This window comes from Crinia signifera, chromosome 6 (genome assembly GCF_055691185.1).
Source record: "Crinia signifera chromosome 6, ASM5569118v1, whole genome shotgun sequence".
In the NCBI taxonomy this organism is placed as follows: Eukaryota; Metazoa; Chordata; class Amphibia; order Anura; family Myobatrachidae; genus Crinia; species Crinia signifera.
The window spans coordinates 210,131,404-210,156,942 of NC_139222.1; the positions used below are offsets into that span (position 1 = coordinate 210,131,404).

Genomic DNA, 25,539 nt, shown 5'->3' on the forward strand with positions numbered 1-25,539 from the left:
CATAAATATACCAGTGGGTGACATCACTGATTAAATCACAATGCGTAATATTACACATGTAACAATGAATGACATAACAATAGAGGTCAATATTGATAACCTCAGAATGCTTCATCAAAATGACTACATCACTTTTTGCATGAAATTGACTGACATAACTGACAATATGAATGACATCACAAAAAGTGACCTCACACTATTGGCCATGTAACAGTAATAATATAATGACTGGCATCACACATTACATTAAAATTGGTGAAACCACATCACAGGGTACGACAATGGGTGATATTACAGTTGACATCACAATAAATTACATTAGTGACATCAAAAAAGACTGACATAACTAACATCCCCCTGGCCATCACCACAGTAAGCCATATAACGGATTAACACCACTGATGAGTGCATCAAAGTGCATTGCAACAGGTGACATCTAGGTGACCATATAACTGATTGGTTCCTTAATTACTATGTTACTATGTGTGAAATTACTGATTATATAAAAATTAATGAAACAATACAGAAATTACTGGTAATAACCTACTTAGCATTGCTGTATTACAACCCAATCACCATCACTGGTACACAAATAACAACCTGCTTAGCATGGCTGTATTACTCCTAAGAACCTGCTGAGCACCCGGCATTTTAAGAATGTTTGATTACAAAAACCTATTCAAATATTGAACACACAGTATAAATAACATTAGTTGTTTTGTTAATTTGCGTTAAAGGGGAGCACATTATGCATCTCCTGATATACTCTGTGCTGCTGGGTGCAAATGAAGCAGAATGACCCCCTTAGTCTGTGCTGCTGCCCCACCAGTAGGGGTGCTAGGAGTGCGTTATCCCCACAGTATTTGTTCACAGCTTGTGATTGACATGTGTATCAAGTTGGTGTAAATTGCTCCAGTCATTCCAGAGTTATGCTGTCTGATGAAATACTCTGTGCTGCTGCCTCAGCCCTATGGGGTGTGTTGCCCCCCGCAACAATAAAGTTTAAAGTGTCACGAGCAGTTGTGGCTACAGATGTGTGGCTGCAGCACAGTCCAAAATTCAAATAGGGGGCCCCACCAAGCGAGTCCCAGTCAGCAATGTTTGACAAAACAGGCAGATTTAGGGAGATCACCAAGGCACGTGCCATCCCGTCCTTCTATTTTTTTTTTACATTTTTTGGGAGGGGCAAACGGAGGATTTGTAAAGGGGGGTTTCCAGGTATATATAGATCTACCTATCTATCTCATACATGATCCAGCACTATTCCAATGTAAATTACTTTGTCCAGTGCCTCCATGTCCAAGCAAAAGATAGAATATAAAGTATATATCTTACAGCTGGCATGTCCAAACTATGGCCCTCCAGCTGTTGTGAAACTACAAGTTCCATCATTCCTTGCCACACAGAAGCAGGGCCTATATCAGGGTATGCTAAAACCATTGGAAAGCATGCTGGGAAGTGTAGTATCACAACAGCTAGAGGGCCATAGTTTGGACATGCCTGATTTACTGTGCGGCACTCTGTAACACAAGGGAATGTACAATGTACAAACCAGAAGAGGCTTCACTGTTTCATTTCAAGTATTGAAATGTCATCAGTATACAAGAACACCTACAAAAAAAAAAAAAAAATCACCTTCTAACCCCATCACCGTGAGAATTACGCACATCCTCCCTGCAGCAGGACGCTGGTCCGTGGCGACGCTCCATTAAGCGTAATGATGCCCTGGGCATCATGCATCGCTACGGATGCCATATCTAGTAGGCGTGAAGATGCATCATTGGTTACCATAGTGATCATATATACATAAAAATCATGGCAATCATATAAACAAGAGACACTGAATTGATATTGAAAATAGAACTTACAACTACATTAGGATCAGGTAGTCTGATTATTTTGCTTCTGCTGAGTATCTAAATCTGTGCAGTTCCATATACACAGGTTGTGTGTTGTTGTCGTCACTGTTACTGCATACCCTCCAACATGACCCATTCCATTAGGTACAAAATGCTCTGTTCCTGGACTTCCCTGCCAGTGGCAGTTACAGATGTGAGCCTGCAGCACAGTCCAGTATTCAAAAAGGGGAGCCACACCATCTGCCATCCCAAACATCACTGAGAGTTGATGTGACCCCCCCTCTTTGAATATTGGACTGTGCTGTAGGCTCACATCTGTAACTGTCACTGGCAGGGAAGTCCAGGAACAGAGCATTTTGTACCTAATGGGATGGGTCATGTTGGAGGGTATGTTACTGTTGGAAGATGAGCTGCGGCTGCTGCAGTTTGTGCCATGCATAGCCACCAACACTGAATTTACATTGACCTGCTGGTAACTACTAACTAGTAATATATATAGGGCTATTTTTCAGCAGGCTTTAGCAGGAACTGAGGCCCTTATTCTAGTTCACTCTGACAAAATATTTCTTACACGGACAAAACCATGTGCACTGCAGGTGAGGCAGGTGTAAAACCCCACCCAAATCTAATTATCTCTGCACAAGTAACACCTGCCTCACCTGCAGTGCACATGATTTTGTCTATCTTATGCTGTGTACACACGGGGTAATATGATTACTGGGGATATATTGCTAGCAATATATCCCCAGCAATCATATTGCTCAGTGTCTCCTTTTCATCAGCGATGAAAAGGAGACACTGCTACGGGGCGGAGGGGGAGCGCAGCAGCAGTAGACGCTGCTGCTGTCACTTTGATGGGAGGAGGGAGGGAGCAGCGGCACGGGGCTGGGGAGATCAATGCTGATCTCCCCGGCGCTGACCTCCCGGCACAGCGATCGACGGGGAAAGCCGCTGGTCGCAGGAGCATGCTCCTGCGACCAGCGACCATTAGGCAGTGCACACGGGAGCGCGCAGCTGGCGATTTATCGCTCAGCGACCATATTCCCAGCGATTTTACATGAAATTGCACCCGTGTGTACTCACCTTAAGAAAGAGTGAACTAGAATAAGGGCCTCAGTTCCTGCTGGAGCCTGCTGAAAAATAGCCCTGTGTATGTATATATATATATATATATATATTACTAAACTCCCTACACAAAATGGACTTTTACTATCTGAACATGGGACCCTCTGCACTCACAAGGGTAAATGTTTTCAATGCTCTGAACAAAAAGTAAAAGGGTAGAAAACAAGAAGAAAGATTTCACAAAACTAATGAGGTAATACTTACTGTTCTCAGCATTGTAGTAGTATGAATACAAATTGCTTTTATGGACCTCTGATAACTGACAAATGATTTGTTCCTACAGGCAGACAGTGCAGAGGTACACATCTATTTGCACCAAGCTGGTGCAGCTACAACATGCATGATTTCCTATGAGCTCTGCTTGTCTGAAATAGTATTGCCCCCTATACACTAGGTACAAATACTAAGCATTGCTCTCTGTAAGGAACCCAAACTAGTACATCTTACCTGAATGGGAATTCTCTGGAAGGAGACATGATACTATGTGGTAAAAGGTGAGCACCAGGCAACCACAATAAAAATTAGGCCCACCTGGGAGTTACCTTACTCTTTTCACCTGGGTAATGAAGGACACTGCAAAATGTGGTTAGTTTTAGGGCATTGGGCTGTACCTATAATTGGATGGCTGTTTGCTCCATATATTTAAATGTTATAGATAAAAGAGGAAAGTGCATTAAAACAAAATAAAATGGTCACCCACAATTAATTAACTCCTCAATGTAACAGTCCTTGTAGCTTTGAACAAGTTCACACAGAGCGCCTATACTTCAACACAGGTGTGTTAGCTAGCCAATGCCTAACTCACCTGCTTTAACAGAACCAGCTATTAGTTCTGAGGAAAGTGGCTTGAAATTCTCTGAGTGTCCGGGAAGCTGCTGTTTATAACTGATGACAAGTACTGTATGTATGTTGTGTTTAACTCGTGACCACTGAGTATATAATTATATTCTGCTAATTAAATATCCTGGCTCAGTCTGTGAAGTAAATTGTAAGGAAGCCTTATTAACAACCTTTATTATGTACTGAGTTATAGTTAGTAGCTTATTTTAAAATCCGAGCTATTTATTTACACAGTTGATGTGTTTATTATATACAGTATGGTTAAATGAGGTAATAATGCATTTGAACATAGAAGGAAATAAAGTGATTTATCGTATATTTCTAAACATTGATGCAACTGTATGATCTTTTGCATTTAATTATAATTTGGTTATTATTCTCAACTTTGCATTATCATTTTTAGAAAGAGAATATTTGTTTTATTTTTTGTTCACTGTAGGGGGCATCCTTCAGGTCTGATATTAGCAGCAATGCAAGAACTAATCGCCGGCCTGGAAAAGTTCAGCTTTGACCTTGAAAAGGATGTTGAAGGTCAGAGGGGGTCCCAGATCCTGCCTTTCCAAGGCATGGACAGTAAGTATGATGTATTGCATTCAGTGGTGACATTTCATATGTATAATGGTAACAAATGGGTTAAACCATAGAGACCAGTATAACCACTTAATAGCCGGATGTTCATAAAAGATGTATTGCAATGAATGGACATTACAGTTAGCCCTATCGTTTGCATTATTGATAGTCTCTTAAATCCAAAACATATTAGGGGTTAATTTGTCAAATGGACAAAGAAAAATATACAAATATCATGTAATTAACTTTGAATAAAAAAAGAAAAAAGAAGTGCATCAGATTTTGCCCACACAGAGTCAGTAGTCTGATGCGACCCGGGTCCCGTTCACTACAGTGCAAAAGCATGACCCCACCTCCCTAAGATGTCACCCGCCCGGCATTATGCTGGGTGGGGACTCTAGTGTGAATGGGTTTGCAAGCCAGGTACCGCCCAGGTTTTAGACGGGTACAAAATACCGGGTGCGACCAGGCTTGCAGATGGAAAAGGGGTATAAGTGGATCATAAGGAAGCGGGACCATTTGTCTACAGCAAAAAGATAGACAACCATTAGGTCGACATGCCAAAAGGTCGAGAGTGTCTAGGTCGACAGTCAAAAGGTCGACATGGGGTTTTTCAATGCCAAAAGGTCGACACTGCCATTAGGTCGAGAGTGTTTAGGTCGACAGCCTAAAGGTCGACATGGGGTTTTTCACAGTTTTTTTTACCCAAATGTCGACACATTCAACATGGACAGTTTGAAGTGAACCGCAGCCCCTCGCATCGGTCGCGATACTTCGGGCACGGTGCCTCGCTGCGCTCGGCACACTATTTTATTCTCACACCTCACCCTAGTAGATGGTAGGGCATGAAATACTGCCTGTCGGCACATGTCGGCTCAAAAAACAGTGGAAAACCATGTGTCGACCTTTTGGCGTGTCGACCTTTTTGCTTGTCGAACTAATGGTGTCGACCTAATGGTTGTCTATCTTTTTGCTGTAGACAAATAGTCCGGATACCGATCATTATGTATGTACAGTAGACAGCGTATTTCTGTGTACAATCACGTTCTCTTCTGTGTTCTGTGCCCTCATGCAGAGTCAGGAGCAGCTGTATGTGATTTCTTCATTCGAGGACTATGCAGGAAAGGTAAGCTGCTGCTATGTACAATGGTGCATACATGGCCAACATTTCCACACTATTCATAAAAGTTTATGTTCTGGTAAAGCATCGTTCCATGCACATACGGCATATTTATAACTGCATGGGGGGTACTACTATTTAAAATGTCTAATTGGAACTTTTACACCACAATGCTACCCAGGTCCTTCGTGGGGTCGACCCTCGTAGGTAACGCTCCGCAGGTTTGTTTTATAGATTCTGTCCCACTGGGCACTGGTTGCTCTGACAATGTTCCAGGTTATAAATTGGTGGAAAAGGGGTATTGCATAGAATACTTGTACTGGTGGTATGGGTCATTAGGTTGACACAGCTAAGGTTGTAAGGTCGACACAAGCATAAGTGCCTTCAGTCCTATTGGAGAATGCAATATAATACAATTATTATTATTATTATTATTATTAGGTCAAGAATGCAAAGTTGACAGTGAAAAATTGTTCACGTTTTTTTTTTGTCCCAAATGTTGACATGGACCCAGTGAAAGCTCTGCACACTATTCTGATGGGCAACATCATTTTTTCTGACATTCTAAATATGCTATGCAACAAATATAAGGTCAACTTTAGCCATGTCAACCTTCTGTGGTGGACCCTATACCCCCAAATATACTGGCTTATATTCCCTACACGTCTTCTGTTATTGTGTTACTCCTTTCCATTCCTGTAGCCTGTGATTGTGTTACACTGATGGTGTGTCTGTATGTACTATAAATGCAGGTCCTATGTGCCCATTCCGGCACCTGTCTGGGGAGAAGACTGTGGTCTGCAAACATTGGCTGAGGGGTCTGTGTAAGAAGGGGGATCACTGCGAATTTCTGCATGAGTACGACATGGACCGCATGCCCGAGTGCTACTTCTACTCCAAATTTGGTGAGCAGAGTCCTCTAGGGAAGGTCAACTGTTTCCACACTCAGCAGTAAGACACAGAATAGCCCAAGAAGATGCATATACATCCCAACTGTCCTGACTTTAGCCAGACGGTCCCATTTGTTTTTCTTTTTGGCAGTGTCCTGTGGTGGGGGGAGGGGTGCAGATGGGAGTTCCCCTGTCACTCACTGCTCTGATTAACAGCAGCGGTGAATAAATACTTTACATGTGCACAGTCTAATCACAGCAGATAGAGGGACATGGTACGTGCCAGCAGCTAACAGAGGGCTGGCCATAGTGAGGGCAAACAGGAGGTAACTCATGCTTACCTACTTTCTGGCTGCCCTTTCTGGGAGAGGGCAGTCAGCTCAGGGGGGTGGGACCACCGGGAGTGAAAATGGATGGGGGCGGAGTCACATGAATGGCTACCTGTTTGAGGGTGTGGCCAGAGCTATAGGGCCATTTTAGCCACGCCTCCGATGTGCAATGCTGTTTTTAAGATGGGGATAAAAAAGCATGATTTTTGTAATTTGACCCATGGCGCAGCGCCCCCCCCCCCCCCTGCCGAGGGGTGGGGGGTAGGTAACCCTGGTGTAACTTATTTATGTCATCCCATAAAGCCTGGTTGATGGGAGGGATTGGCCCATGGGGGGTTAATGTCTCAATTGCCCCTAAAGATTGGATTATTGTGGCAAAGCATAAACTGTACTAACACACTTCTTTTAATTGAAAAATTGGGTACTTGTTTCCTAGCACGGCACCCACGATTTTCATTTAATGCCATTGTTTTGATCGCATCGCATGCGACCCGATCGCATGTGATGCGATGTGATCAAAACTATTTTTAATTGTACAGGCACCCTGATGGGTGATTACTATGTTAAATGCATCCCCATTGTTAACCCCACCCCCACTATGAACGCCAACCCGAAGCGTGGCGAGCGGCGACGGTACGCGTCCTCTGACCTTTTCATACCCCCACTATCCACGTCGGCGTGGAGTTGATTTTATATAGTGTTGCGAGCCACCGAGCCCGAAGCGTGGCGAGCGGACGCAGATTGCTTCACATGTATTCTGCATCCGCTTGCCACGCTTTTGGCTTGGTGGCTCGCTGCGCTCTATACACTATATAAAATCAACTCCACGCCGACGTGGATAGTGGGGGTATGAAAAGGTCGGAGGGCGCTTACCGCCGCCCCTCGCGGGCTCGCTGCACTCGCCACGCTTCAGTTTGGCGTTGATAGTGGGGGTGGCGTTAACAATGGGGGTGCATTTAACATACTAATCACCCATCAGGGTGCCTGTACAATTAAAAATTGCATCGCATCGCATGCCATTGTAATGGCATGCGATGCGACGTGATATTAAAATTGGGTATTATCTGGACTCCCATGTTAAATGCACCCCATTTTTTCATACCCCTACTATCCAACTACGCATGGAGTTGATTTTATATAGTGTGGCGAGCGCAGCGAGCCACCGTGCCCGAAGCGTGGTGAGCCCCGCGAGGGGACGCGGTCTCATAAGAAAAACGGAAGTCCAGATATTACATAAGTACCTAAAATTGTACAGTGCGGCTCTTAGGACCTGAAAATCGGAGTCCCATCGCATACCTTAATTAGTGGTATGCGATGGCATTGCGCCGTGCTAGGAAACAAGTACCAAAAATTGTCTCCAAAAATCATCAAATTGCAAAATGATTTATATTGAATCACTCAACCTGTTGGCATTGGAGTCAGCCCTATGAATAATTGAGCACCCTTGATATATTTGTGCCGCTAGTATCCATGACGGTTTTCTTTCCTATGGGGAGTACTTGTGCACCCTTCTACCTCTTAAAAAGTTGACTTCTATGCTTGTTGGTAGTAATAATGTACATGCAGTCACATCATCTATGTGAGCCATAGACTAGGGATTCAGAACATTGGTGAGTAGTCTGCAATGTTTGTGGTCCTCTGGCTCCCTCTAGTGGTAAATATGCAGCATAGAACACAGGTCTATAGAAGTGGTTATTTCATTGGTTGTTGTTGTTATTATTATTATTATTATTATTATTATTATTATTATTATTATTATTTTGTACCTATTAGGAGAATGCAGCAACAAGGATTGTCCTTACTTACACATTGACCCAGCATCTAAGATTAAGGATTGCCCGTGGTATGACAGAGGTTTCTGCAAACATGGTAATCTGGCTCTTAATATAATATCTCATGATTTTATATCCAAAATTTCCATAATATCTGCAAATGACAATGCCAATACCACAGCAAGAATAGAACTGTACATTAAATAACTTTGTCAGGAAACTGTTAAGTGTTGCACACTGGCAGAATATGTGAGAGAGTAACATCCATAGCAACTATTTTAGATTGTACTCAGACATGTCAACTAAATTGTATACAAATATGCTGTATATATGCATATATACTGTGTGTGTATACAATATTATAGAATTGATAATTAGAGTGCACATGAATAAAAATCACTCCAAATTAAACATTTAGGACAGGATGCAATGATGCAAAAATGCAGTATGCACTGAAGCCCGCACACCAGTGTACCATTGCAGAGGGGTATCACCAAAAAAAGATACCCTATAGAAGCCTTTGAGCTTCACGGATTCCTCCCAGCATGCCCCGCGGCTGGCACTGTAACTCTGCACATGTGCACAGTCTCCCGGTAATGATTGGACAGGGTGGAGGGACAGCTGTGCGGCGCGTACCCGAAAATAGGGGTTATGGCTTACCCGCAAGGGGACATGGCCTAAAAATTGCATCATTTGCATGAAGCCACACCCCCTTTTGTGCCGCTCAGTTGGCCTGACCAGTGGCTCTGTAAGCTGCTGGCCAGCCCCTAGTCTCTCTGCTGCGGGAATAGATGTTGTTCGCATGCGCACTGCGTCTATTCACTGGATTCCCAACTGCCCCCCATAGCCCCCCCCCCCCCGGCGTGGGACACTGCCAGCCCCCGGGAGTGGCGTGGAAACGTCCCCAAAAACCGTGACGTTCCTGTGGTATGCGGGATATTTGGGAGGTATGGCCAAGGTATAACTCAAAAGGGACCATGACTAACACTAAAGCTTTCCGCAGCAAGTTCCCTTTAGTACATAGCAGGGATATTTCATTTGAAATGATTGAAACCATCAATATAATGTTAATAATTGAGGCCGTGCCATGATTATTAATACATAGGCCACTGAGGGTTTTTATTCATGATGTCAATATTAGCAGCAGTGTTGAGTCTAATTTTAATCTCATTGTGCAGTAATTAAACCTTTTAGAGTCTGGTCTTGTTGGTTTATGCCATAAACCATAGCTCATAAACTTTATGGCATTGTCAGATGGCGTAAATTGATTTATACCTATGGCAGCAATCTCGGTACTTGTGTAGTTTCACGGCGCCAGCATAGCGCCGTGCGTCTGAGGCCCCAACTCCATGCCAACATGGATAGTGGGGGTATGAACTATCCATGTTGGCATGGAGTTAAGTTACTTTATTTTAGATAGTTTGTGGCGAGCGTACAACCTGGAAGTAGCACGGCGCGGTGAAACTACACAAGTACCGCAATCTCTTATGTCCACGGTGTCAGGTTCCGGAGACTGTGGGAGAGAGCTCTCTTCAAATAGACTCCTTAGGCATAAATCATTTTTATGCCATCTGAGGATAGCATAAACCCACAGGACCAATCTTGGTCCATGAGGGTCAGACTTCAGTCCTCAGTGATGATAATCGGCATTGCAGCCTGCAGCAGTTGTTAGCCTATTTCAGAGAATTCTCCTGCATTAGGCTGTTCTTACATTGCAGTGATCTAAAACATTATGCTAAAATTTGTTTTTACATCACTTCATGAAAACTCTGCTTGATAAATAGGTCCCCAGTTACTTATATTGTGATTGTTTCAGTGCTAAAGATATGGGGGAAAGGGTGTTCTGTAAGCAGCGACTACACCTTAGCCACCTGTCATCAACAGTGAGGCATCATAGAGAAATGAGAACCTTTTTTTCCTCCCATAAACACCCTATTTATATGTTTACATTCTTTGTCACATTTTGGGAGGATATTGAAAGAAGCTGCACGGATACATTGTTCAGTGGGTGGGGCTTAATCCTTACTGCCCAGGTATATGCTCCTTCCCATAGGTGGCTTTGCAGCACCATCTCTCTTTCCCACCTGCGATGTTAGTTGATGCTGCAGTGCTTTGAGAGATTTGTTATGGTAAATCTGGAAATGTAACAGACATCTGTCTTCACCCTAATTACCAGGACCACCCCTGGATTTATAGACGCCAGAACTACTATGTATGAACCATCAGTGATTCTGTTTACCTCAGTTCTTGCTAAATCTGCTATTGTGTGGAGCAGCAGGCAGCAGTGTGTCCAGCTGAAATAGCTCCAGCATTAATAGAGCTGACACATTGCAGTAAAGAAACGTATTTAGTGTGTCAGCACGGGAGCAATTGAGCTCTATTTATGTCAGAGCTTTTTTTCAGGTGGAAAGGCACTAATGTAAAAAATACCCATCTGACGCCATTGTAACTGACAGTAAATGCAAGTAAATTGGTTACTGTGACTTAACAAAGGAAGGGCGAGTACGCTAGTAAGAGGTGGTAGACAGGCGCACTTGTGAGAAGTGTAGAAAATTGCCCTGCTGCGATAAGTATATCATACAAATATACTGGCTGATATCACCATGCCAGCCTGTGTGTTTTATGCCCAACAAGCACTGCTAAAAGGGTATGGGTAAAAACCGGACCAGGACAAAACCGCCGGACCAGACATCAAACTCTGCATTTTGGAGCTTGTAGCGTCCGGTCCGGGGGGTGTCCTGTCCGGGGGTGTCCTGTCTGGGGGTTCTGCCTGTGACACCTGTCACCAGGTAGAGGAGGAGGGGTAGAATAAAGTCTCCCTGTATGGTCCGGGCATGTAGCAAACACCGGATGGTCCGGACCACAGGGGGAGGCTGTAATCTCCCCTTCCCCATGTCCCTGATGATAGCTATCACAGGGACCCCCCCAACAAGACACCCCCCCCCCCCCCCCCCCGAACAGGACACCCCCTGGACCGGACCCTATAAGCTCCGGACTGCAGATGTTGATGTCCTGTCCGGAGTCTAGTCCAGTCCGGTTTTTACATAGTCCCCTGCTAAAATATCCCTTTCCCATTCAGTGCGCTACCAGTTGGGATGACAAACTGTTGCAGGAATATTTGTGTTCAGATACAAATGGTGAGAATAATGTGCAGATAAAATCACTGGCTGTTAGCATGTATTCAAAATTATACTAGCTCGTTATCTCATCAACAAGCCCCTTCCTCTTTTGTCATGTGCTAGCTATTCTCGCAAAATTACTTTTCTCTCTAGTTCAGGGTTGCCGACTTGCAAAAAATCCTCCCGGAGAGGAATCTTTCATTACGAGTTTGGGGGCGGGGGCTTAACGGTGACATCATTAAGCCCCGCCCCATTACAACAAATAGCCTAAATAGCTGATCTCCATGGAGGGGGCGGGGTTAAAATGTCACGATTGTGCCATTTTAGCTCCGCCCCCTCTTCTGAGACCCACGGATTGCGGCACTCCCGCAAATTCCGGGAGGGTCGGCAACCCTGCTCTAGTTTTAGTTTAGTTTGTGTAACAATTTCTGGTGTGTTTCTGGGCTCCACAGGGGGAGGGGTGAGGATACTTTTGATATTTGGGTTGGTTGTCTGCTTGATGGAGGTTTTGTGGTCAGTCCCAGTAAAGGGAAGTGGGGTATTATTTGAAATGTGGAGGTTTGTGGTCTGGGGGACTGCCAAGCATATTGAAACCAATGGCTTCCACACAGGTGTAGACAGTGATGTATTAATCCTGCCCTTTTTGGGGTTGATTCTGCCTACATTTGATTTGGTGCCACCCACGTTAGGCCACTTCTGGAAATTTTTCCAAGGCCACTTTTAGTTCCCAATCCACCTCTGGTGATGAAAGGCAATACACCACAAGTTTTGGTTTTAAATACATTTATTTTTCTTGCACATATGGCTAGTGTTTGGAAAGATAACATTTTTAAATGATATTGACATCAGCTCGGTGCTCTGTCTTGCACCACAGAAGTATGGTTCTTAGGCCCTTAATCGTCAAGGTGAAAAGGTCCATTATACATGTGCAAATAGTATTTTCCTCATGTTTTATGTAACGGTCCCTCTAACTATTGATGTCCTGAAGTGCCCTCCTTTACTTCATCAAGCTCTGAGAAAATAAAGTTTTTAGTTCTTGACTGCAGGAATGGTCACCTCATCGGAGGGCCACACTCTTTCTCAAGCAAGAAGATTCAGTATGCAGAGGGATCTGTTTGCATCCCTCCTCCTCCATTTCTTACTGTGCACATAGGTGAATGAAGGGCCTGATTCAAAGATGTAAGTTTGTCACTATTCAAAAATTTACCATGCAATTGTGTCTCTAAGCTTGCTCTGTGGTACAGTTTGCGAGTTAGCATCTGCTCGGCGCGGCTTGGGACTTTCCAGCAGCGCTCATCCAAACACCTGGTCATAGTTTCCTCCACAGCGGGCACTGGCTACTCACTCTGCCATGCTCATCCTCACCGCCATGTTTGCAGGCAACAGCCATGCCTCCAGCAGTTACGGTATAGATGGGAGAGAATGTCTAGGCCGACCACTAATGGTGAATAGTGACTAGGCCGACAAAATTTAGTTGTCATGGACATGGTTGACATGAGGTTTTCACGGTTTTTATGTCTATCGACATGGACACCATATAAGTGTACCGCAACCCTCGCTGCGCTCACCATGCTTGGGGTACGGTGCCTCATTGTGCTTGGCACAATAATATATTCTCATGCTATGCCCACTTGGATAGTAAAGTATGAAAAACCACCTTTTCTTTCTTTTTTTTTTTATCTGTAAAAAAAAGATGTTGATCTTATTCATATTGACCATGTCAATCTTAAGCTTGTGTCGACATTCCGTCAATGTCAACCATTCTTAGGTGCTGACCTAGTCACTTTCAACCATCAGTGGTCGACTTAGTGACTGTTGACCTAGACAATGTCGATCCAGGGACCGCATACCACCTTCAGCATGCTGGGATTCCCTCCATTCTCCTGACATGGGGGCGGCCATCTTGGATCAGGAAACATAACTTTCCACAGCCAATCCTGTTACCTGACTCTGACATCAGTGGGACATTGTCTGGGACACAGCCTATCAGCGGTGAGCAGTTGCTATAAGGATGCTGGGAGTGCAGCCCCAATCGGTGAGTGCATTGATATCTCTAGAGTAGCTGCACCTTCAGCTCTGCTCCTGAGTGGGGTTTATTCTGGTTCACTCACAAAGGCAAATTCACTCTCCAATGGACAAAACCATATGCACTGCAGGTGGGGCTGATGTAACATGTGCAGAGAGAGTTAGATATGGTTGTTTGGTTTTAGTGCAGGGTAAATGCTGGATGCTTTATTTTTACACTGCAATATAGATATCAGTTTGAAGTAGAAAACCCTGCCCAAATCTAACTCTCTCTGCAAATGTTACATCAGCCCTACCTGCAGTGCATATGGTTTTGTCCATTAGAGAGTGAATTTGCCTTTGAACCAGAATAACCCCCAGTGTATCCTGCTTTCCACAGCATCGTGCAAATCTCCATCTAGCTGCACAGCCTGACTCCCTCCAGTGGCCACCACTGATATACTTTGATTCCATCCGATTACTTATCTCCATTTGTTATGATACCATCGAACTCCATTGCCTTCCTGCATTCACTACTACTACATCTAACCACCTGCTCACCACTACAGTACCATCTCTTCTTATCAGTCACCACTCAGAGGGTATTCATAGATATCCGTCACCATTGGTGAACCACATCGGAAACCGTTATCCAGTTAGCTGCTAACCAGCTACCATCGGTTCCTACCAATTCAAGTATCTGTATATTTCAGTCCAAGACGATTTCAAGAACTCTGCCAGTTCCAGTATTATTTCTGTATATGCTGATTAATAACTCTGTACTTATCTTCATTAAGTACATTATATTTTACTTACAGTACCTCTTCTGGACTCTGTCTTCTCAGCCACGCCTTAGGGCCCTATACACCACCTCACTCCCTGAGGTTAATCCACATGTGTCCACAGTTTATCAGCCACCCCAGCTTCCACTACACTCCAGCTGCAGAACAAATTCTAGCCTCAGGCGTGACAGAGTAAGCCTGAAGATTTATGCACATCACCATTGGTGTGGCCCCTGCACATACACAGGACTCATTCTGTGCATAATCAGAATGTATCTTGGGGGTAGGTGTAGCTGGGCAGCATTCCCAACAACGGGGGCAAGTCCCCCTTTATTTATTGGTAGCGGCAGGGGCATTGTCTGTGTTCTTGGATGCAGTAACCTGGGCCCAGCAGCGTGAACTGCCAAGCCATTCTGTGTAACCTGGTAGTTACCAGATAGGGTATGGGTCATTAGGTCGACATTCTCTAGGTAGACACATGAAAAAGGTCGACATGGCCAAAAGGTTGACAAGACAAAAGGTCTACATGGAAAAAGATGAGGGTTTTTCATGTTTTGGGTGTCTATGTCGGTACAGGTTGACATGGACACTGTATAAGTGCACACTTTTATATTCTCTATGCCCGCTGGGATGGTAACAAGTCGGTTTAAAAAAAAAATCATGAAAAACATGTCAACTTTTTCCATGTCGACCTTTTGCTTGTGTCCACCTTTTGACTGTAGACCTAAGACTGCCGACATAATGACCACATAGTACTCGGATGGCCAATGTTCATGCAGATGATCCGATGCATGCAGGAGGCGTATATCTACACAATGCCTCATGCCGCTTTTGCACATTTTTGTACATCTAATACATGCAAAAACGCAGCTGCTGTATGATCTGTGTTCATATCTGAATCTGGCCCCTAAGTTTATGCATATGCAGTAACACTGTATACTTTTACAGCTATTAAATAGTTCCAAAGCGTGGCTGTTATTATGTTAGGGATCGTGGGAGAGAGCAGCATTGTTCTGTTGGGATGGGTACAGGATATCGGCTCTTGGGATGCTGGCAGCCAGAAGACCTACATCAGCATCCCAATACGCAGAATCCCCACACCTGCTAGGTAAGTATTGTAACCATCTTCAGCTACCCCCTAACCCTGTACCTGCTGCCTAACCCTAAACAACCCACGCAATCCCTAACCAATCATACCCCCTTAGTGCCTAACCCTTACCTCCTCTATACTGCCCAGACCTAACCAGACTCCTGTGACCTAACCCTAATCAGCCCAGGCATACATTCAGGATTCCTGTGTTAGCATTGTGAGCAGTGTCGAAGTTCCTGCACTGGTCTCCTGACCAGTGTTGGGATTCCAACTGCCAATATGCCGAATGCTGGTATCCTGAATGCACCCCGCTCTGGATGATTTGCGTTTGCTGCCACAGCATACAGGGGAGTTAGATACATAATTTATTTGGGGCCCATGGAAAGTTGATAGGCTGCATTAGCATCAACCCACAAAATGGTTGACTCCACATACGAGCGGTGCACTTTTTCTTTTGTGTGTTATTATTGTTTAAAAAAAATATATATTATTTTCCGCATTTTGATTTTTTTTTTTTTGTTGTCTCTTCTTCCCCAGGTCCAGCATGTAAGCACAGGCACACACGCCGAGTGATGTGCATCAACTACCTAGTTGGCTTCTGTCCGGAAGGTCCTAACTGTAAATATGTACAGTAAGTTGCTAACGTTACATAGACTTTATATCAGCACAAGATTTGGTTTCCTGCATAGGGAATGCCTAGCCACTAAAAAGACAAGACTCTGGGGCACTTCAAAGTAGAAATGTACAATTATGTTAAAACCAACAGTTTAAATAATGTTGTCGTGGTGGTGGTGCGCCCTAGATTCAGAATGTTCATAGAATATGGGCGAGATGTACTAAGCCCTAAAAAGTGACAAAGGGGAGAGTGATAAACCACCAACCAATCAGATCCTACCTGTCATTTTTCAAACACAGACTGTGACATGGCAGGTAGGAGGTGATTGGCTGGTGGTTTATCACTCTCCATGTTATCACTTTTCAAGCTTAGTACATCTGGCCCTATATGAGAGTATGACAGAAGAGTCTGTATAAGTGCAAAACTCCATCTGTTTTTAAGTATGGCATTATTCTTCTATTCTATTTGGTTTGGGATCGTTTGGTCGACATGGGGAAAAGTCAACATGGTTATAGGTCGACATGGTTTAAGGTCAATAGGTTGACACAAGCATTAGGTCTACAGTCAAAAGGTCAACATGGAGTTTTCACTGTTTTTTTGCCCCGAATGTCGACATGGACACAGTTTCCAGTGCACCGCATCGCTCGCAATGCTTCGGACACACTATTTTATTCTCCCACAACGCCCTAGTGGATGGTAGGGAATGAAATACCACCTGCTCAAAAAACTGTGAAAAAACCCATGTAGACCTAATGGCCTGTTGTCCTAGACCCATGTCGACCTAATGATTGTCGACCAACTTGCTGTAGACCCAATGACCATATCCCTTCTATTCCAATTTTTCTAGAAGAGTTGTTGGATCTCCTACACACCTTCGGATTCAGTATGATTTACCTACAATCAAAATCCCGACAGCAATTGACCTACGGTCAAAATACCGACATAGTCACAATACCTACCTTTAATATATAGACAGGTCAAAAAATATACCTGTTTTTCATATTTTTTTGGGTCTGTATGTTGACATAGGTCGATATGAACCCCGTGCCTCGCTGCGCTCAGCACACTATTACATTCCCCCTCCATGTCCACTGGGATGGTAAAGTATGTACAAGTCGGTATTTTGACCTTGTCGGTATTTTGACCCGTCGGTCAATGGTTGTTGGTATTTTGATTGTAGGTAAATTGACCGCATCCCGTACCTTCCAGTTCCTGGTGAAGTAGGAAGAATGGGGTGATAATACTGGAAACCTTGGATCTGTATAGAAGGGACGGTGCCAATATGACACGTCTCAGCTCAATTTAGCTCCACCCCTTCCCAGATCCTTGTTTTGTCACATTTTGTTGCTATAGGGGTAGGGCCTCCATGATGTGTAGATCCCTAAGCCCCCACCCCTCACTTCAGTGGTTACCTGAATCTCCTTTCCCAGGAGAGAAAAAAAAAGTAAAATTGTCAAGTTTGCAGTGTAGGGATGCTGCTGTTTAGCTTCATAGGTTTCCTGGAGATAATCAGGGCCGTTTCTACAGGCGGACAAGCCGTGCAGCAGCCCGGGGCGCCGCACGGCTTGTCCACCTCTTTTAAACAGCCGGGGCGCCGGCAGCTGAGCTCACCCCATTGACGCCCGCCCGTCGCCGCCTCCGCCGTCGCTGCCCACCACTTTTAAACAGCCGGGGCGCCGGCAGCTGAGCTCACCCCATTGACGCCCGCCCGTCGCCGCCTCCGCCGTCGCCGCCTCCGCCCCCCTCCCTCCCCCTCTCCCTGTCCGCTGCTCCGCAACGAACAGAGCAGGCACAGCCAGCGTGAGTGATTTCCGAGGGGAGGGGAGCGCATCGCGCGACGCTCTCCTTCCCCTCGCTCACTGTGTCATTAGGCTGTCAGCCAATCATAGGAGCTCGCGGGCTGGCAGCCAATCAGGAGCCAGCCCGCGAGATATGAATGGCTGACGGCTCAGGGACACAGTGAAAGCAGCAGCACCAACAGCACCAGCGGGGGACTGGAGGGGGAGACACAGAGAAACAGTAAGTTGTGCTGCTGGCACTGTGGGGGCATATATGTGTCACTGTGGGGGCATATGTGTGGCACTGGGGACACATCCGTGGCACAATGGAAATATTTGGCACTGTGGGGGCATATATATGTGGCACTGTGGGGGCATATATGTGGCACTGTGGGGGCATATGTGTGGCACTGGGGACACATCAGTGGCACTATGGGCATATTTGGCACTGTGGGGGCATATATATGTGGCACTGTATGGGCATATGTGTGGCACTGTGGGGGCATATCTGGCACATCTGGCACTGTGGGGGCATATATATGTGGCACTGTATGGGCATATGTGTGGCACTGTGGCGGCATATCTGGCACTGTATGGGCATGTGTGGCACTGTGGGGGCATATATGTGTGACACTGTGGGGGGCATATGTGTGTTACTGCAGGGGCATATGTGTGGCATTGGGGACATATCTGTGGCACTAGGGGCATATTTGGCACTGGGGGCATATATATGTGGCACTGTGGGGGCGTATCTGGCACTGTATGGGCATATGTGTGGCACTGTGGGGGCATATGTGTGGCACTGTGGGGGCATATTAGTAAACGGCATGAGTTGTGCGGCAGCGGCGTGTGGGGCATAATGTGTAATAGACATTACGGTGTGGAGAGTATTGTGTAATTGCCATCACAGTGTGGGGTGTAACGGGCATCATAATGTGTAATTGTCATCACGGTGTGCGGCGTAATGTGTAATTGTCATCACGGTGTGCGGCGTAATGTGTAATTGTCATCACGGTGTGCGGCGTAATGTGTAATTGTCATCACAGTGTGCGGCGTAATGTGTAATTGTCATCACAGTGTGCGGCGTAATGTGTAATTGTCATCACGGGGTGCGACAATGTGTAATTGTCATCACGGGGTGCGACAATGTGTAATTGTCATCACGGGGTGCGACAAGGTGTAATTGTCATCACGGGGTGCGACAATGTGTAATTGTCATCACGGGGTGCGACAATGTGTAATTGTCATCACGGGGTGCGACAATGTGTAATTGTCATCACGGGGTGCGACAATGTGTAATTGTCATCACGGGGTGCGGCGTCATGTGTAATTGTCATCACGGTGTGCGGCGTCATGTGTAATTGTAATCACGGATAAATAGTGTATAATGATTCAAGTAGCCTGTCTTTGTTTGGCCTTGATCTGTGAGGCGTACTAGGTCACTGTGTGGGCCTTTATATTTTTATGTCACTGTGTGGCCTTCACACAGTGACATCACAGTACAATGACAATTCCTGCGGTAACCAATATCTGGACCTGCAGGTTGCAAAGGTGAGATGTAAGGTAATTGTTTTCCTGCTAGACCACGCCCTTATATTAAGCCACACCCCCTTTAAAAATAAACCACGCCCCCTATTTCGGCGCGCGCGCAATTTTTTCTATGACATGTTCACTTTTTTTGGGGGGGGGGGGGGGGCGCATTTTCATTCCTTTGCCCTGGGAGCTAAATTGTCTAGAAACGGCCCTGGAGATAATGAACAAATAAATGTGATTGTCACAAGCTATTTCATGTCTTGCAGCCCCAAAACAGATTTGGTTCTTTGCAGTCCAGACCACATGAAGGTTGGTGATGTATTCATTTCTGTAGCCCCACCCCCATCTCCCTAGAGGCACACTGGTGCTTGGTGTTCATCTGTAGAACTCTATCTTTTCTGTAGCATCTTTTTTGATCAACAGGTGCTTTAAGGGCTGTTTCATTTGTGTCATTCAACACCTGTGAGAGCTGGAGGTCCCCTCATGCACACAAAAGCATCCAAAATGATGTGACCAAGGGCTGATTCAGGCCTGATCGATGGGCTGCAATTCCTCCCCCCATGTGCATGGTTGCAAATGTGATCGCAGCCGTGCACATGAGGGGGAAACTACTTCCATAGAATGGTTTTCCTCTCTTGTCGCACTGCCGAGTATGACTAGACGTACTCATCGCTGCGATGGCCATGGGGAGGAGGCTGCTGATGACTTCAGCAGCCCTCCCTCTCAATGGCTGGGGAACGCCAGTGTTTTCCGGGACACTCCTGGAATACGCTGCATTTCCACCCCCAAACGCCCGCAGGTTGTCAGTCACCCTATGGGCAGCCTAAGATATCTATCCATCGCAGGCTGTCGTCGCACAGAGGGCCTGCAGACCATATGCATATGAGGTCCTTTAATATTCGGCAGGGCTGTGTTTTTGCACCCCTGTGTTTAAACCTGAATCAGATCCCAAGTGCGGTGCACTTCATTAAACCGAGCACTTCATTAGCCCCATCATAAAATATATGGTCCATTCCTGCCCTGCCTTGAAACTGATAGCCATATGATGAACTTCGGACCCCCTCCCATTTTCAAAGAAGAATCACAGACCATGTAGATATGACAGCAAGAACTGAGTGGTGGTGAATCAGTGCATCCAGGGCTTAAAGTGGCCATGCAGAGGTGGGGGAACTCATTTCTCTATGCCACCTAATAACCCCCCCTCCACCCCATTAGGCAGAGACTGGGCCAGTGGTAGGTTTTTTGGCATCCCCCTGCAAACTAGAATGCTTTTCTATGAGAATGACTGTACAGGGCCAAAGTGGAGGTTAAAATGTTCCACCTCACCATTAGAGGTGGTGGAACTCCGTCCCACCCCGTTCCCCCTCACTTTAACCCCTGAGTGCAACATCAATAGGGAAACTTCTGTGCACTGTATAGCTCCTATGGGGGGTGGGGTATGTACCCATTATTACCCTACACCTGGGAGTATAGTGTTAATAAGGACTCATCCATTATTACTGTGCAGAGGACCAGACTGGCAGGGAGTGAATATAGTAGGGGCCATGTATGTACGTATGGTATAACTACCACAGGTGAGAAGGGTCTGAGGTGTCGGGTGATGAGAAATAATATACTCTTTTTATATAAGTATTAAAAGTTCCTTGTGGCCACATGGTCATGGACCTTTTTGTGACTTATGTTTTTGTCATTTCTAGTAGGGGGACCATTATTCCATCCACATTATTAATTTTGTCCTGGCTTGCCTTTGTATTGTAGCTTCTGAATTTCAGACTGTATTCCTTTTTACAGCATGCTGCTGCTCCCCACAGGGTCACAATACCCTGCCTCCCCTGTGACCTAGAGCCGATGGGAAAGCACCAGGCCCTCTTTATGGAGCTCCCACATCTCTCACACTTGACTGTAATTAGCATGATGCAAGAACGGTTCAGAAAGATGCACGAGAATTCCTGTGGGGGTCTTCGTCCGCTGGAGCAAGTCACTTGTTTTAAGGTAAGTACATGTAATAAGCACACAGGGCAGGTGTAAAACTTCTCAGCACCCTCTGCAAAACTTGAACCTCCCCCCCCCCCCCCCCCCCATACTGCCACCAATACCCACTTTCCAACCCCTTAAGACATACTTGCCCAAAATTCCGGAAAAGGAGGAAGGCTCACAAAAATCGGGTGGTCCTCCCAGCCCCTGAAAAATTTGGACAAGTCCCCTGCTTTTTCTGAAGGTCCCCTTTGCAACCCACAATAGAGTACAAGGAGAAGGGCCAGCAAAGTAGGGAAGTATGCCTCTAAGGAAAGTATGGAGGTTAGGTGTTAGAAGTTCCACAGCCGCCAACTGCATTACATACAACAGGGATCATCATAGACATCCTTGATTTTTTTGATAAGCAGATTGGTGGCGAGCTCCACAATGATAGAATCCCTGAAAAAATGGATGTGGCACCATTTTCTTGGAGTTCTGTGCATGCACAAGTCCAAGCCCTCAGACTCTACTGTACTGTGCACTAGTGTGGCAGTGGCCCAAATGAAGGAGGCTGTACACGAGCCTCGTCCTCTCCTAAAGCACCCCTGCACACATGTATATGAACCTTAAGGTTCAAATATATATCTGTAAAAGGTACTTGTTTCCTAGAACGGCGCCCATCGCGGGCATCGCATCTACATCGCATGCCAGTATAATGGCATGCGATGCGACCGATGCGATGGCCGCGATTTTACATAGAAATGCATGGTAAAATGTAAATCGCGGCGGTCGCATCGCATGCGGCCAAAAAAATCGCATGCGATGCGACCGACGCGATTACCGATTATACATAGGGAACAATGTTAATTGGCCCAATTAACCCGATTTTACATAGGGAACAATGTTAAATGGCCCACAGACCCCAAATAGCCACCCTGAAGTGTGAAATGGCCCCCCAATTGTTAACGCCACCCCACGATCAACATCAACCCGAAATGTGGCGAACGGCGGCGGTACGCGTCCTCCGACCTTTTCACACCCCCACTATCCACGTCGGCGAGGAGTTGAGAATAGAAAGTGTGGCGAGCGCAGCGAGGTGACACGGAATACGAGCCCAAAGCGTGGCGAGCGGATGCGGAACACATGTTAAGTAATCCGTGTCCCCTCGCGGGGCGCGCCACACTTCGGGCTCGCTGCGCTCGCCACACTTTCTATTCTGAACTCCACGCCGACGTGGATAGTGGGGGAATGAAAAGGTCGGAGGACGAGTACCGCTGCCCCTCGCAGGCTCGCTGTGCTCGCCACGCTTCGGGTTGACGTTGATCGTGGGGTGGCGTTAACAATTGGGGGGGCCATTTCACACTTCAGGGTGGGTATTTGAGGTCTGTGGGTCATTTAACATTGTTCCCTATGTGAAATTGGGTCAATTGGGCCATTTAACATTGTTCCCTATGTAAAATCGCGTCAGTCGCATCGCATGCGATTTTTTTTTTTGGCCGCATGCGATGCGACCGACGCAATTTTTTTCCTTGCGATGCCTAAGATCAAAATCGTGGGCGCCGTTCTAGGAAACAAGTACCCTGTAAAATAATCAGAATTTTTTTCTTACCAATTAATAACATGAATACAGGGCCCTAAAAAGTTCTAGAGCATGATCTCTTGCAGTTCAGCTTAGACTCCGCAATTATAAATAATAAAAGTTCCTTTCGTTGTTTCTTGCCTACTTGCCCAACTTTCTACACCATAAAAAGATCAGGGAAAGGCCCTTTGTGCCCACTATACCCCAAATATTTATTGGATGCTATTATTTACCTGTATACATACATGGTGCGGTGCTCATTGAGAGATCTAGTAAACACTAGCAAACATAAAGAGTAATCTGTGTGATGGAAGTAATATTCATTTATCTTCTGGGCATTGCAGTGCGGAGACCGAGGTCACTATGCTAATAAGTGCAGCAAGAGCCGTTACACTGTCCTGATGAGGAGGTAAAGAGGACGCTAAGGAGGACCGGGTGACCGACATCACCAAGGCTCCAGTCTTGTCTAAGATTTGGAATGAATTAAGGCTAAGGTCACAATTCAAATGCCACACTGCTCTAAAAGGAAATTGCAGGAACATGTTGAGATTTTAGCCATAAAACTTTACAACCTCAAAGACTAATTATTTTATAATATGAGAGTTTCATAAATCACTACATTGTTAAACTATGCACTGAATAAAATAATACTTTGTTTATACTGTAATGTGCATATCAATTTGAAAAGTCAATTCTAGTAATGGATGAAAAGAAAAAACAAAAACCAAATATCTTCTGCTCAATCCCAGTGTAGGCATGAGCAAAAGTCACTGATTCCTAATTATCGTCTAAAGATTGTTCCACTCCCCGCTGGGATATTGGTGCCTTGTGTGTGTGTGTGTGTGTGTGTGTATTTACAATGGGTCCGGCACTCCAAATAAGCAGAAATAACTTGCCCCGGTGCCCTCTATGTACAAAATGTTTAGAAATAGCAGAGGTGTAGCACTCGATTAATAAAGCAGATTGTACTATTTAACAATTTTTAATTAAAAACTCTGCTCTATCTAAATATATATATATATATATATATATATATATATATATATAAATAAAAACCAGAAAGGCGCACAATAAGCGTAAATGTAAAAAACACTTTTACTGTTATAAATGCTCATATACATGGAAGTTTAAAACAGCAGGTATGCTTAGAATTATAAAAACCCGGGCAGCAGGAGTGGAACTTCTCACAGGCAGGTGCACAGCGTGCAAACAGCCAGAGCCTGGAAGCCGGGACCGGACAGATGGACGTCTGCAGCGTCAAAGGAAGAGTCTGTGACACTCAGGAGAAACACCCCAACTAGTTTCATCAGTGATTACCGCAATCAATTCATAGCCACACATACTAAGGACTGATCCTGTCATTGGCGTGCACAGTGAACAGACTCCGATGTTCTGTTATAAAAGGAGTTCGAACATTAAACAGAAAGTGGTCACCACAGATGTGGGACCCAAACCAGTGACGAAGAGTATGTGGTTGAGCACTGGCACAGGAGCCAAGAAATGTACAGGATGTGTCAATTGCAAATATGTACTCAGTGGTACCTGAAGACGATTAAATATCGAAACGTTGTATCACTACCTGGCTTTGAGGCGTGATTTCTGAGTCCTCTAGCTATTGAAGGTCAGAGAGTGCCGCCCTGTACAATAAAAATAAATAAACAATAAAAGCAATTTTTACTGCAATATTTAGCTCACACGCACACATAAGATAGCAGCGTCAGTGAGTATATTATTTCAGAATCACCGGATAACAGCCTGGATATGTCCGAAAATTAGCTCAGAAGCCGGACTCCCAGGAGACACTCTCTCTAGCCAAGGTAAGGCAGATCAGCATACAATGGTGAAGAGGTCACACCCAACGCGTTTTATCTGAATGCTTTTGTCAGGGGGTTTGGATAGCCACCTCTGATGTCATTTAAATACATCCCAGCAGCAGGGTTTTCAATTAACTAATTACACTGGACACGTCAGTTTGTATAGACAGAGTATTCAGCCGGTAATTACTCAGTATATCAAATAGAGCAGTTTACACAATTAAAATACAATTTAATACAAACTCAATAAAAAGAAATTACATATAAAAAAAATTAAAGTATAGGTAAATACATGGTATTTTAATATATATATATATATATATTAATATCAGCAGTTCTTGATGGGAGCGGGGAAGGCATGCCAACACTTTAAATAGATACCAGTATATCGTTGTATACTGATCTGCCTTCCCTTGGCTAGAGAGTGTCTCCTGGGAGCCGGCTTCTGTTCTGATTTTCGGACATATCCAGGCTGTTATCTGGTGATTTTGAAAGAATATACTCACCGCTGCTAACTTATATGTATGTGAGCTAAATATTGCAGTAAAAATTGATTTTATGGTTTACTGATTGTGCACTCCTCCATTCTTTTCTTTACAAGCAAATGTAACTTTCTGGAGCCCTGGTTAGGAGTCCACAGAGTTGATGCCGCACACCTACACCTGGGTCTATTCCCGCATTTTTCACCATCTTGCACTATTGGACTTATTGGTACTGATTGGCTAATGGTACGCTATCCCCGATTGGCTCACCACCCGGTGCC

The 25,539-nt window shown here is 45.0% G+C and overlaps 1 protein-coding gene across 4 annotated transcripts; it reads left to right on the top strand.

The window, feature by feature from the left end:
• The first annotated feature begins 3,360 nt into the window (after nt 1-3,360).
• Nucleotides 3,361-23,621, top strand: CPSF4L (cleavage and polyadenylation specific factor 4 like). 4 transcript variants are annotated; one of them, XM_083148753.1, is made up of 9 exons: nt 3,361-3,478; nt 4,264-4,397; nt 5,470-5,520; nt 6,267-6,419; nt 8,507-8,602; nt 16,038-16,131; nt 19,694-19,736; nt 21,219-21,419; nt 23,307-23,621. In XM_083148753.1, the coding sequence occupies exons 1-9, from the start codon at nt 3,459-3,461 to the stop codon at nt 23,373-23,375; spliced, it is 861 nt and encodes a 286-aa protein (XP_083004879.1). In that variant the 5' UTR covers nt 3,361-3,458; the 3' UTR covers nt 23,376-23,621. The 4 variants fall into 4 exon arrangements, with proteins under 4 accessions (XP_083004879.1, XP_083004882.1, XP_083004880.1 ...); XM_083148756.1 differs by lacking the exon at nt 3,361-3,478 and adding an exon at nt 3,699-3,760; XM_083148754.1 differs by lacking the exon at nt 3,361-3,478 and adding an exon at nt 3,773-3,888.
• The last annotated feature ends 1,918 nt before the right edge of the window (nt 23,622-25,539 follow it).